At 37.3% G+C, this 15,313-nt stretch overlaps 1 protein-coding gene across 12 annotated transcripts in view; it reads right to left on the reverse strand.

The window, feature by feature from the left end:
• The window catches only part of LOC306871174 (fibrosin-1-like protein), a 285,982-nt gene that overhangs the window by 222,536 nt on the left and 48,133 nt on the right, over positions 1–15,313 (reverse strand). For all 12 annotated transcript variants that reach the window (XM_079418936.1, XM_079418935.1, XM_079418940.1 and 9 more), the window contains exon 2: positions 4,910–5,107. In XM_079418936.1, the coding sequence (XP_079275062.1) occupies positions 4,910–5,107 (198 nt within the window). The remainder of the gene's footprint in view (positions 1–4,909; positions 5,108–15,313) is intronic.

Raw genomic sequence — 15,313 nt, forward strand, 5'->3', positions numbered from 1 at the left:
ATGCTGCACTGCATGGAGATCTGATTTACTGAAAAAACATAAGCATATGACTAGCTGAATCACTGAACATGCTCCACTCACTCACTCATTATGAGTTGCATGCGTGAGAAAAAAAGTTCATATTTAAATGCTTTGATGAATCTGCCTTAAGTGTGATCACGGGCTGTTCAGAGACAGAAATCAAGCCGAGCTGTGCATCAAAAGCCCCGACACGCTGATCAGAGACATGCTGTGTGTGTCTCTCTGCATCTCTGCAGCGAGGAAACAAACACACACACACACCAGCGGCCCATGCGCATTCACAGTCTCCCCCCGTCCAGATGGCTGCTTTGTGGAGAGCCTTCCGCTCTGCAATTACAGCGATATAGAAGTGGTTTTCTTTTTTCCCCATTATTTCTGATCAGAGAGGGAAACGGAGCTGCCAGCGGGTGTATGAGAGTCTGATAGACGCCCACGCAGGCTAGAACACCCTGCATTTAAACGCGCTGCCAGTGAGAGTGAACGCACAAAGGCCTGTGATCAGACAGAGATCCCATCTGGAGAGAAGCTTCTTTATATGCATTGGGCTACAGTGATGGAGAAGCCTTCAGGGGAGGGTAATCAGATAGCTCTGGGAGGAGGCAAGTGACAGACACGGGATGAACCCTGCTCTGTCTGTCCATTTTGCTTTCACTCTGGCCTGATAATATTCTATCTGTCCTCGTGGTGTCAGAAAGCTGTCCTTTTAGAAAACTCAGTATGAGTGACAGAAGACAGAGCGAGGAAGGAAGGAAAGGATCACGAGTTGGAGTTATGGTCTAGCTGTTAGCACCAGGGGTGTAGTAACCGCTATATCCACACTTTCAGAAAGTTTGTCACTGACACTTTGAGAAGACAGAATGATTGTTAGACAAAATAATAATAATAATCAGCAGACAGATAGACACACACACAGAGACAGACAGATAGTTTGCCACATTTTCACATGCCATTTCCTCTCTGTCTTACTAAATAGGGTTATCTTTTATAATACTTATTATCTTTAATAATAATTTAATAAATGTTGGACTACTCAGGGTCTTCCTTAGACATTTGGTTCTAAAAGCACAGAACCAGAATTTTCGAAAAATAAAGATGCTGACAAGTCAAGTGAAGTCAGCATTATTTATATAGCGCTTTTTACAATGCAGATTGTGTCAAAGCAGCTTTACAGGATTAAACAGGGAAATAGTGTGTCGAAATAGTGTGCCATTCTCCTCTGGTCAGATGAAACAGCGGTTTAATTCTGGGCTGACATTACCATTCTCACTGAAACCTGGTGTCAAAAGGATGTGCTTACCTACTGTCCCTAAGGCTACTATGAATTAATTGTGCCCTCTGTTAAATTAAGTGCAGTTCATCATGGAAGAGACTCTGGATAAACTGAATATCTGAACAGCATCCACACAGACATCAGCCGTTTCCAGGCCCAGACATAAACATGACTTTGGCCCAAACCCCCTGAGTCTTACAATAAACCTCCCACCAAGAAACAATCTTGACCAAACAGTAAATAAAAATGCTACAGAGTTGGTGCAGCTCTGCCGAGCTTCAGGCCTGTACACACTCAGTGGCTGGATCAGAGGGGACTCTTCAGGGAGGTTCGTTGTTCAGGTCTTAGAGCTAGTATAGTTGACTATGCCATCACTGACATGGACCCATCCTTCTTCAGTGCATTCACTGTCACACAATAAACTCCACTTTCTGACCATAACCAAATTAACATTTATATTAAAACACAACATACTAACACAAAACATCTGGAAACCAGTAAAATTAATCAAATCCAGCAGAAATACAGATGGGCTCCATTCATCACATACAAATTTATCCAAGCTCTCAATTTCGAAGAACTAAAATATCTAATCACTTCATTTATTAGCTAAACACTACAATAAAAAAAATAAATAAATAAATAAATAAATATAATATATATATATATAAATAAAAATAAACAACGAAAGATGTGTTGATTTGGCTACAAATTATATCAGTTACATATTTCAAAAAGCTGCATGTAAAAGAAAGCCAAAAAAATAGTAAAAAAAAAAATATGAAAAATGGTTTGACTCAGACTGCAAAACATTAAGAAAACAAATTATCAAATTTGAAACAAAGAACCAAACAATGCAGACATAAAATGAATTCTGTTCAGAAATAAAATACAAACTAAATGCATCTTACCAATAGGTTTACAAGAACTAAATTAAATTCAATAAATCATAATCAGTTCCGGGATATGTGAATAATCCGAGCACAGCAAAACCACAAGACGGAAACTTTTGAATGAAATTTAGAAAATTTATATGAAGAAATCCCACCAAAACAACTCAAAATTATAATCAGATCAAAGTATACAAACTTATGAAAACAATTAAAAAGAGATCAAAAACCACTCGACTTTCCAATTATACAAGAAAAAAAAAAAAAGTATAAATCTCAAAATCCAGGCAAAAGCCAAAAGGTCCTGACAGTATTCAAGGTGCAATGCTGAAACACCGCACACCTGAGCTTCAGACAGATGTGCTCAAATTATTCAACCTTGTATTTAGGCTGTTTTCCTGAAATCTGGAGCCAAGAGCTTATTAGGCCGATCCACAAGAGTGGACCCTAATAATTCTGGAGGCATCTGTGAGAGCAGTAATCTGGGGAAGTTATTTAGCAGTAAAATTGTCAACTTCCTTAAACACAATGTCCTGAACCAAAGTCAGATTGGCTTCCTTCCAAATCACAGAACTACTGACCACAATTACACCCCACACACACCCGGTCAATAAAACACGTAAAACAGACCAAAAATGGAAACATATTTGTATGCTTTGTTGACTTCAAAAAATCATTTGATTCTATTTGGCACAACAGATTATATTACAAACTTTACAAAGTGGTTTAGTGGGTAAAGTTTATGACATAATAAAATCTATGTATTCAAACAACAAATGTGCAATACGAATCGGCAATAAAGAGATTCAAGAGGTGTGTGGCAGGGCTGTAGCCTGAGTCCAACCTGTTCAACATTCACAGTAATGAAATAAGCATGCAGGTGGAACAGCCCTGGACTCACTTTACAAGACAAAAACATCAAGCTTTTGCTGTCCGCAGATGATCTGGTGCTGCTGTCATCCACTCCACAGGGACTACAGCAGCGAGCTAAAACTGGGCTCTGGCAGTAAACCACAAAAAGACTAACATTAAGATACCAGTTCAGTCTAGGCAGCACCACCTGAGAACACATGATGCAGTACACTTACCTCGGCCTGATCATCACTGCATCGGGGTTTCAGTATGGCAGTGAAAGCTCTCGAAGATAAAGCTCGAAGAGCTCTATATGCCATTAAGAAAATCTTTAAATTATTTGAATTACAGATTCCAACTGGGTGTGAAATCTTCGATAGCATAATTCAGCCCATAGCGCTGTACAGAAGTAAGGTGTGGGGTCCACTCAGTGATCAGAACTACAGTAGATGGGACAGACGTCCAAAAGAATCCATACACACAGCATTCTGCAAACTCATTCTGAAATTACCAAGGAGAACACCCAATAATGCATGTTGGGCAGAATTAGGCAGATTCTCATTGATTATTAATATGCAAAAAAGATCACTAAAATGCATCTAAAATTGAGTCGCTACATTTTAACTAACTCTCTACATTTTTGACTAACTCTAAAATCAATCTAAAAATACAAATCTAGAACACTGGGATCAAGAAACTAAAACCCAAGGTAAATTTAAATTCTATCGAACTATGATATCAAATTATGAATAGGAAGAATATCTCCAGAGTGTCAGAGACACAAAGCAGAGACAAATCCCGACCAAGTACAGGCTCAGTGAGCACAGTATAGCCATCGAGACCGGCAGACACAAAGAGCTGCTTACCCAGAGAGCAAAGAGTGTGTGCTCACTGGAAGACAGGACAGAGATGCACTTCCTATTTCAATGCCACAAATTTTAATCAATAAGAGACCTGAACAAATTCACAAGCATCTTAAAGAACTTTACAGCCATGACTGAAGAGGAACAGATAAAGATAATATTAGGAGAGGGACAGACAGCAGCACTGGCTGTGAGATACGTGTGTGTGCCACAGCCTGAGAGACAGCAGGTGAATGTGTGTAATGTGTTACTGTGTCTAACCTCAGTGTGTTTCCCTACTGTACACCACAGTGACCCTCAGTTTATGTGTGTTAAACACTGTGGTATCACATGTTCATGTTCTAATTTGTCACACTGTTTAAGTGTAAATTGTGTAGTTTTCTTCTAGTATTTTGATCTTTTCATGGTTATGATTTTTTGCATATATTCCAAGCTTTGGAAATATTTTATTGTTTACAGTCAAGCAATTTTTTGAATTTGAAATTATAGACAGAACAACTGAATGACAGAATGATAGCTAGACAAAACAACAGCTAGACATTCAGACAGACACACAGACTGATAGAAACAAAGATAGAGCAACAGACGGATGGACGGACAGACAGATCCACTTCAACCCTCCACGTCCTGTACACTATCCTCCTATCACTATCAAGAAGTGCTAAATATAAACCAAAACAAGGAAGAGAGAAAATGGATACAGGAAGCGAGAGATGGTTATATTTGTTCTTCTTGGTCATTAGCAGCACGCTGTGCGGCTTAACCACAGCTCTAGACCAGTAATCTGTCAGCCGCTGATGCACTGCTGTCACATTCATATCCACACACCTCACTGGACCCTTACCAGAAACAGCAGGCATTCAGCAACGACTGTGACAGCCACATTAATCCGGTCAACACCGGTCAAAGCAGTCAACACTCAGGAACAGGTATAAGATCACATGGGTTTTGGGCGCCGCTGCTCTAGTCCATCAAGCTATCACTTAGCCTGCAGAAAGAGATGACAGACTCACTCGTTTGCTCTTCTTGGAGTATGTGTTCTTCAGCAGACGATCTTTCACACGCTCCTGGTCTCGCTCCATGCTGGTGGCCAGATTGCAGAAGCCATTCTCGTCTATGTCAGGGGTCACGTTCTCCTCGGCCTCCTTCTGTTGTTTGAGTACCATCTCCTCCCATTTCTTCTTTTCCATTTGAACCGAAACATTCTTGTTCTGACAGAGGGGAAAAGAACAGGACAGAATGAGAGATGTTATCCACTTACTCTGCAGGTGAGAAGTTCATGGTATCAGTTCAGTTACTGCAAAACGCATGTATACAACATCAAATACCTTTCAAAGACTAGGAAGAAGAAAGAAAAAGGAAGCGATGAGAGAAAGGATAGGAGTGGGAGAAAAAGCACAAAGGAGCAGAAAGGTAAGAAAATGGGTGGAAAGTAGCAGAAAGAAGTAGAAAGGAAAGGAAAGGAAAGGAAAGGAAAGGAAAGGAAAGGAAAGGAAAGGAAAGGAAAGGAAAGGAAAGGAAAGGAAAGGAAAGGAAAGGAAAGGAAAGGAAAGGAAAGGAAAGGAAAGGGCAGACAAAAAGGGAGAAACAGAGAAAAGAGAATGGAAAGAAGTGGGAAAGAAAATAGAAAAAGAAAAACTGTTTCCATAGCCGTGCATCTGTTTCATGTTTCTGCATGATAATCATAGGGTGACTTTTCCAGTATGTCTGATATCATTCTCTGTTTCTGCTCAGTTAGTGTGTGATTAAAACAAAACCTGACAAGAAAAACAAATGGCAAAGTACTGTACATGACCTTGTCTGTTTAAATGTACTACAGCTATTTACGGTTGGAGAAACACATGGGTTCACAAAGGCCCATTTGCATCAAGTCAAAAAGCACTGCAAGATATCAAAACAAATCAATGCATCTGAAGATGAAATTAAACATAACAGGAGTAAGACTGTATGTACTCCACACACTCTTGGTTAAAAACTCTGAATCAAACTATGCATTTTTACTTATACTTCCATATTGTTTTGTTACACTGAAACAATTGAAATTGTTCATTGACTGAATATATTCAAAGGGTATAGATAACCAGAATATGCACTTCTGTCCTCATCTCTGCCTCTGTAGGGTAAAATTCACCAGGACATGCAATCAGGCTTTTTTTAACCCAGTCTCCTTCATCGATGACCCATCAGACTCAGGACATCCAGAGGACATAAAGCCTGAAATAGGAAAGCTTGGAGAGCTGGGTGGTATGGCACTATACACATTACACTAACAAAAATGTGTTTACATTACAGTAACCTTTTATATAGTTATAGGTGGGCAGAGCTACTTTGCTATTTATTTACCCATGAGAAGTAATGCCAATGCACAAGGATGAACTTATTTTCTTATGAATAATCTTCATTAATTAAAAAAAAGCAACAAAATAAAATCAATTACTTAAAAGCTATTTATTAAAAATAAAATAAATTTTTATAAGAACAATATAATAATAATAATATTAATTTTTAATTCACTGGAATATCCAATGATGATAATGATGAAAAATGAGTTTGTATCAGTTTGGTTGGTCACACTTGCAGTTAGTGCTAATGGTCATGGAAATGATTTTGTGCTGTTAGTTTTATGGCAAGATACAGCAGAGCAAACTATTTTTTTCTCTTAAAACCATGAGTAACATAGATTTTCAAAGGTCATCACAGTTTAAATAAAGCAAATAACAAGCTCCAGTTAAGAAACCCACCATGTGTTTACACATTTATCTTTCACAAACAAAGAAGGGTGAACATTCAACAACAAAACCAAAGAAAACCTTACAGCATCTGGAAAGATTTTGGTATTTCGAATTGCTGGTGAACGCTGGGTCATGTGGAGTAAATCAGAACAGCTCGGTCTGAATGACCACAAGGCCTCAGAGAGCAAACACAAAAAACCACTGAGATTTGGTGGGAAAAGGAAAGAGTTTATTCCATTCCACTATACTCATCTAAACCACCTGCATCTGGTCAAGAAACATGTCCTAAAATCTGGCAACCAGCTGACGTTCACTATCCACATCGTTCCACACGGTTCCTCATGATCCACGACCGAATCTAACATAACATAAAAAACAAACATTCATGTTGAAAGAGCGTGTGAGCGTGATGTTAAAAAGTTACAAGGACTTGAAATCAGCAGGGAATTATACTTTAACGGAAATGAGTATGAAATCACACACATTTTTTTTAAATGTGCTATAAGCTCAAAGAATAATGAAGAAGTCTGTCCAAAAGAATATATATGAATAGTTCAGAGGAGTTAACCTGATCTGCCTTTTAGCAGCCACAGCAGGAGACGCCAAAGAGATTAAATATTGATCAAATGACACACTGGCTTCCTCTGAATAAAAGAGAAGATAACGATGGACAGAATGTGTGTTCAGGCCTTTCAATAGCAGTTTTAAGAATGTGGTTGATGTGGCTTAATGGGACAGTTGAACCAAAAAAAAAAAAAAGTGAGTCATCATTCGTGTACTATATACATGGACTATATTACAAGACAAGATTTTGCTGATTTATCATTAAAATATTATGTGAGACCCTGGACCACAAAAAACTGAGATTTATGCATCTGAATAAATAAGCTCTCCATTGATGTATGGCACGTTAGGACAATATTTGGCTGGGATACAACTATTAAAAAATCTGGAATCTGAGGGGGCAAAAAAAAATAAAAAATATTGAGAAAATCACCTTTAAAGTTGTCCAAATTAAGTTCTTAGCAATGCATATTATTAATCAGAAATTAAGTTTTGAGATATTTACAGTAGGAAATGTATTAAATATCATCATTGAACATGATCTTTACTTAATATCCTAATGATTTTTGGCATAAAAGAAAAATTGATCATTTTGACCCATACAATGTAATGTTGGCTATTGCTACAAATATACCCCAGAGACTTAAGACTGCTTTTGTGTCACATATACTGTATATGTGCTTTACTGCTCAAGAAACATTTCTTATTATCAATGCTGAAAACAATTGTGCTGCGCATTTTTTATTTAATAAACCATGACAAGTTTAAATGTAAATATTTATTTGTAAGTGTAATGATGTGTAGTCTATATAAATGTAATTACTGTTTTTGTTCTGAAATATAAATTCTGCCATTATTCTTTCTCTCTCTGTAGTAATCAACAAGTAGTAATTACATTACATTAATTGTTGTGCTTTGACAAGAAAACATCGCTAAACATGATGTATGTGGCTGTTAAGATGTGGCTCATTTAACATATACCTTGAGAAAAGCAGCACCACAGTTCTTTTTACAATAAATATGAAGGATATCTGAGATCTCATTTGTACGGCATCTAAGGGTGCGCGATATGGCAAAAATATCATACCACGATTCTATTAGAAATATCACGGTTTCATGATTTTATCACGATTCTTTGTCGTGTTGGTTTTACTATTTTGTCTGAGCAGTACAGCCAAAATAATTTCCCTATTATAAAAGAGAGTCTTTCAAGGCTATAAAATATAAAAAAAGAATGGTGGATAATTAGGCCAAAGTGGGCGGAGATAAAAATCTATCATTATTTTATATTTGTTATTAAAGAATAAGAACAAAGATACACATTACAAATACACGTAATATACAAATAAAACAAACAGTGTTTTATTTTCAGGTACAGTATTTAGCAGAGCATTCAAGAAATATTCATATAAAAATAAAACATTATATAGATTGATTCCTATTAAAGCAACTTATTATTTTCAGTCAAGAGTAGCGAGTGATTTTTCTCTGTGTTTTATTGTTTTAACATTAAAGAATACACTTTCTAACATCTGTCTGTCGATTCTGTCATAGTATTTTATATTTATACCATCATTTACTCACTCAAAATTAGTTTTAAACCTGAATGAGTTTCTTTCTTCTGCTGAACATAAATGCTATTTTGAGGAACGTGGAAAACCAAACAGTTGCTGGTCCACAGTGACTCCCATAGGATTTTTTCTTTTCTACTATCAAAGTCAATGTAGACCAGCAACTGTTTGGTTAACCACAATCTTCAAAATAACTTCTTTTGTGTTCAGCACATGAAACAAATACAGGTTTGGGACAACATGAGTGAACAAATACTGACTATCCCTTTAATGACAGTTGGCAGCATGTTTAGTTCTGTCCCTTTAAGACCTGCACGCATCTAATATACAGACACGCATCCGTTTCTCTCAACTGTTTACTTTCATTTGAGACATTACCAACTGAGTCTGTATGTAAACCTTGTGTGTTTTGACAGCATTAGCTCAAAAGATAACTTAGTTGAGTAATCAGGTGCTATTAGACAGGCGTTTTAGTGCGTGCACTTCAGGTGTACGGGCTCAGAAAATGTCTGACCAGCGTGTGAATAAAACGTTTAACCAGCAAGGCTTTAAAACACACGCAAATAATGTAGTTTTGTGATTGCAAATAAGTGCAGTGTTCCGTGAGTGTAACTTTACCGCTGATTTAACACTGATGTGAATGCATGTCGTGCTGTACAGTATATTGTTACGGCGGCACCAGAACTGCAGCTGATAGAATGTGTGCTATAGCACGAGACTTCGATATTTCTTCAAAAGCAGATCGTGAAGACATTATCATGATCAAAAATAGTCATATCGAACACCCCTAACGGCATCTGAGTCTCTATGTGCCGTTATGAACTTTACATCATCGTAATTGCACTAAATTTAAGTCAGAGCAAAAACCAATGTTCAGAAATGTTCTGCTTGAAGGGAAACTGTTCAAAGTATTTTTTGATACAAGCAATAAATCACATGACTGGTACTTTACAGTGCCTCAACTCCGCAATTTATCGGCTCTGCTGCTACACACGTCTTCAAAAAGCTGTCAAAACAACCACGAGAGCCCTCCATCACAGCACTAATGTATTCCCAAAGAGTTCAGTGAAGTCAGTTGATATTTTGGTTAATGTGGCATAAAGACATCACAGCTGAATGTCTGTCGTGTCACACAAGACAGCTTTGATTCTGTAAGTCAACATGGCTTCATCAGTGGAACACCTACACAAGCATCTGGCACTTCCTGTGCTCGGCGTAAGGGAGAAACAGCATGTCAAGTGCAATTCTCGTTTCAGCACTTCCACCAGCTTTCCTGCATGCAGCCGTCAGCTACTGATCTTTGCCTCCTCAGCTATCCAGAGGAGAACGACAGCTTCATAGAGAGATGAATAGTGAGCGGATGTTGGAAAAAGACACTGACTGTTATTTAAAATGGAGTGCAAGAATCTCTCCTAGTCCTACACCTCCAGAATTCCTCCGGCTGTTCTGAGCTGCAACCGTTGCCTATGACTTCCTAAAGAAATGCCACAAAGTCATGTTTTACAACCAGGAAATGTCTCAAGGAAATATGGTTCCATTCAAGATAATGTTTTATTTTAAAGCAGACGTAAAGATGTGAAATTTGCCTTCTCAAATACGTGCAGTGAAAACAGCTGCTCATAACTGAGTTGAATAAATCTAAACTTTAAAATTTAACATGGAAGATACCTCGAACTGTGTGGTCAGATGAGGAGAACCAATACTTTCCTAAAAACTAGTCAAGAGAACTTGAAGGAGGGAGACAAGCCATAAAAGGCACTTATTTTATTACCATTGAATATTAGATTCTTAGTGGTCTCTGTAATTATTTAATACGTTTATTTCTAAATTAAATAAATTGCACTTAATTAACATGCTGAATTGAGAGACATAAGATTAATACTTTTTTTTTATCATAAAAGCCTGTCCACATCAAGTCTGATGTAATTTAATGAATTAAACGTATAAGACAGATAAGATAAATAATTATACTAAAATAAAACACTCTTTTATTTATTTATTTCCACAGCTATTCACTTACAGAGTCAAAAGTTTATCAGTTCAATGTTCAATAATAACTATCACCACCAGCTGAGTTGATTTATACTTTGCCTGGTAACATTTTTTATGGTCGCAAAAGCAAAAAATGTAACTTATTTAGCACCACATTCTGATAAGAAAATGAACAAACAAACAAATAAAACTACATGCATTTTCTACAACACTGTTTGGTGCTGCATGGGATGCAGGAACTATATACCGTACATTTACTGTAAGTTCTCAGTTTAGAAATCATTTAAAACTTCTTTGCTTTAACATTTTAACACATTGTTAGGTGCTTGTCTTGCATCTCTTCAGTAAGCAAAAATAAAGGGCCATTAACTTTCTAGACCCCATTAAAGGTTTAACAGGATCTGCAGCTAAAATCTTCCTTTCGAGGAAAGAGTGATCATTCAGCTAGTTTAATAGACTGCATCTTACAACTCATGCATCTGGAAGTAGCCTTTGTATGGAAATATCCATCTGCATTATTGAACCGCCAGGATGCAGTGTGAACGCCAACTCCATTACGGTACCATAAATTATCGCCTCGCAACACGATAAAATTACACTAAGTGGAAATGTGTTTTTATGCCATTTAAGCAATTTTCTGCTAGATGTGCACTAACTGCCGTTGCTTTGGTGAAAGCGAATCCGCCAGAATCAATTAGTCTGCGGGAATATTCCCACCCAAGCAGACCACAGACTGGAAATCAAGCCAATATACTGCATCTGATGGCCAAAACTGAGAGAGAGAGAGATTTGTAACAGCACTTCAGAAATATTTATCCGTGCTCGGAGGGCACGGAGGCTGTAGATTTATGTGTATATGGTGAGCTGTTTCTGCACACGCTCAGATCGGTGGGATAAATCACTACATTAGTGCGCAGAGTTAAATTGCATTGATTTAGCAGAGTGTTCGACACCGTGCTGGCAGTCTGTGCAAATGAATGGAGTTGTCAGCTCCTGCACATGGACACACACACACACACACCTTTAATTAAGTCACATTGAAAGAATAATTTACAGTGTCTTACACAGGCAAAAGCTCTCTGAACAGCAGAGGTCTGACAGCAGAGCAGCAACTGAATGTGTGTGCTCAGCTATATATACCTACAAGTGATATATAAATTACCCACAGACTTTAGGTGCTAGAACTAAGTATGAAACATAAGTATGAGACACAAAAAAGCAATTTGCACTTTCTGGAAGTTTACATGTTTCTCAGGGGTTAAAATGGACATTAAAAAGGGCTGTCAACTGACTACAGATAATTCATTGTATGATATGCCGATTAATCAACTTAATCACATACTGTACTTGAATGCATCAATATTTGCTGAGAAATGCATCCATATGATTAGAGGCTGGGCACAACAGTACCAGGAAGGAAAAAAAACACAAAGTTGCTTATTGCTTTTCCATGTTTGAAGCAAGAGCAGTAAAATTACATCAGTATTGCATATATATTAAGATTTGTATTATTATTTATATCTATATCCACACACACACACACACTACGATAATCTACTAAAAAGTGGCATTGGAAGTCAGAAGACTTTTATTTCCACTGAATATCAATAAATCTATCACTGATCCTAATTTACATATAGAAATCAATAAAACTGCACTTAACTAGCATCAAACTCAGCCCTAATATGAACTTTTTTTCCCTTGGTGCAAATCATAAAGGTCTATTCACAACAAGCGTGATGCAATTCTGACAAATAATAATTAGTGGTCAACCAATATATCATCCAGGGGGGTGTTCCATAAAAGACGCTAAGAAAAGCGGGGATTAAACTCCAAAACCTGACTTGAACTAACCTAACAAATCAATCGGGACTAAAGCGGTTCCATAAACGACAATTCAAGTTCACGCAATCTGACTAATGCCATCCAGGTTCAGTGAGTCAGGATAATGTGACGTACACGCATTCTGAAGCAGCCCTTAATGTCGATCATGGATCAAATCGATCCACCATAGCAAACAGCGAATATTTGTGCTGTTTAACGCATTTGAAACATTGTGTTTTCCTCAGTGCATAACTGATACGTCACAGGTATATTTTTTACATCTGTAAATGTCAGAAAGCCATGCAAATATATCCATTTAGCTGTCAGGAGTGGGCGGGGCTTATGCGAGAGAACGAGCGCTGCGGCGCGCATGCGCGCTACACAGACAGAGCAGAATAGAATACTAGCGCAAGAATTCTGAATAAAATATACATTCTGCTAAAATATTTGATGTTGGACATTAAATGTGACATAGAATTTTACTACATATAAGTGTATTTTTATGATAGCAGCAACTGTTAATCACTAGCTCAAATGAGTTAAATGTGTGTTCCTCTTATCAGTTAAAATGTACTCTGATTTCTATTATAAATTTACATTTTTAATTCAGTGATTTTAACTTTTGATTGTGTTTTTATGCTTTAATGCTTTAAAGAGCCATTTTAGATTGTAATGTTTTAATGTTCTAATAACCATAAAAGGTACAGCTGTCATAAATTCAGAGAGAAAGGCTGCATGGCTAGAAACTTCTGATCAACTGCATGCACAAGTAGCAACTATGTTAAAATGGCATTCGCCTACATTTTGGGCACAATACATTAAATACAGTTGGTTGTAGCCTATTTTTTATTTATTGGATTATTTAAGGTGTATTTTCTGTATACTTTTATTTTTGGACCGATAATAAATTAAACTGACTGTATGTGAGAGAGTCAGTGGTAATATGGATGCGTTCCTATTGGTCAGAGTTAGAGGAGCTCAGCTTAGCCTGACAGTTAGCCTGCTCCGGACCAGGTTAGTTTGCCAGCATAAGTTGCCAGGGTAACTGAGTTTGAACTTTTTTAAGTTTGATTTATGAAACCGAATCTACCAAAAATAAGCCTGACTAACCGAAATAAGCCTGGCTTATACTCTAATCTTGGTTTATGGAACAGCCCCCAGGCCAACTTATTGGCCAATATGTATATTTTTTTATCGTGATTGGCAGATAAATTCTTCTGTTTGGCCAATGTGTCAGAAGGCCTTTATTTTGACAACACACAGGACTTTTATTTTGACAGTTCTGCTTTTACATTGTGTGATATCATATATATTGTCTTTATATTGGTCATTAGCCACCTTGCTTCCTAAGATATCAGCATTCAAAAATTCCATATCGGTTGACCACTAATGATAATATTTGTTAATCTGCACCCAAATGTTTCATGTCAATTGCAATATTCCAGTAAAATCAATCAATCAATCAACAAAATAATAATAAAAAAACACAATGCAAAAACTTCAAGGCTTAACAATACAAACTGCCTGTAAATAAATAAATAAATAAATAACTTTAATTTAAGTGAAACGGATCTCTTTGTTTGTTATATCATTGTGTATGGAAGACAAAATTAGCTCTGTTTCAGGAAATGCATTTCAATTTTTCTGCTCAACTGAAAATGATACTTGCCGAACATGATTTGCGTGCCAAACATATGGACTCTATGTGAATGAAGTTTCAAAACAGCAGTGAGAAGTGAATGCTGGTCAGGTCTCGGAGGTAAATCAAGCTGCTCAGAGGACAGCACAGAGCAGTTCTGTCTGTTCCTCTCTCTTTCCCTCTGTCTGCACCTCTCTGTGTAAGTGACCAAGCAGGAGGCTGCTTGTTCCAAGTCATTAAAACGCATCCACAGACCCGAGAAGGCCCAGAGTTTTGGCTCATTACTTCGGTTCCCCATGGAGCTCTGCAGGAGAATCTCCATCTTAAAACACTACCTCCATTCGGGCCCAGTGCCCTGACTCTCCCCGTCTCATCTGCAGATTCCACTGAATCAGCTCCTCTAGTTACTGCCACAGCCTGTCCCTGACTCTCAGCCTCACACAAGAGCTTTCATTTAACATCTGGCCCCTGAAAACCAGAGACAGGGAACTTGTCCACTGATTTACCAACATCATGCCAAAAGCAGAATCTGTGTAGGGAAACGGGTTAGATCGTCTACTAAATTCACCAGAAAGAGTTTCACAAAGTTTCTCTTTTACACATGCGTGGTTATTTCTGTCATGTGGACACATTACGTTGACACAGTCACCTCTGATAATGTAGCAATGTAGAAACATTCATTTTCTGTAAAGCTCTTTTGAAATGACGTGTTATATTATAACAAAAGTGAATTGAATGAACATATTTTGTATAAAAATACATCAATACTGCATATATATTATGATTAGTATTTATCTATGTACACGCATTCGACTATAATGGGTTGGACCAAGTGAATAAAGCAAGATAGACAAAAGATATACAGAACCCAGACAATATTTTTTTTAATCGTTTAACAGAACGATAGATCTTATCTAGAAGTTAGACATATAGACAGAATGATAAAGAACAGACAGAACAACAGAATGATAAAACAACAGATTGATGACAGAATGATAGTACGACAGACAACTAGAGAATGATATACCGAACTAAACAGACAGACAGAGAGAGAGATACACATTTATAGATATTTTTTCTTCTATACTTATCTAT

Source organism: Barbus barbus, assembly GCF_936440315.1.
Source record: "Barbus barbus genome assembly, chromosome: 6".
NCBI lineage: Eukaryota > Metazoa > Chordata > Actinopteri > Cypriniformes > Cyprinidae > Barbus > Barbus barbus.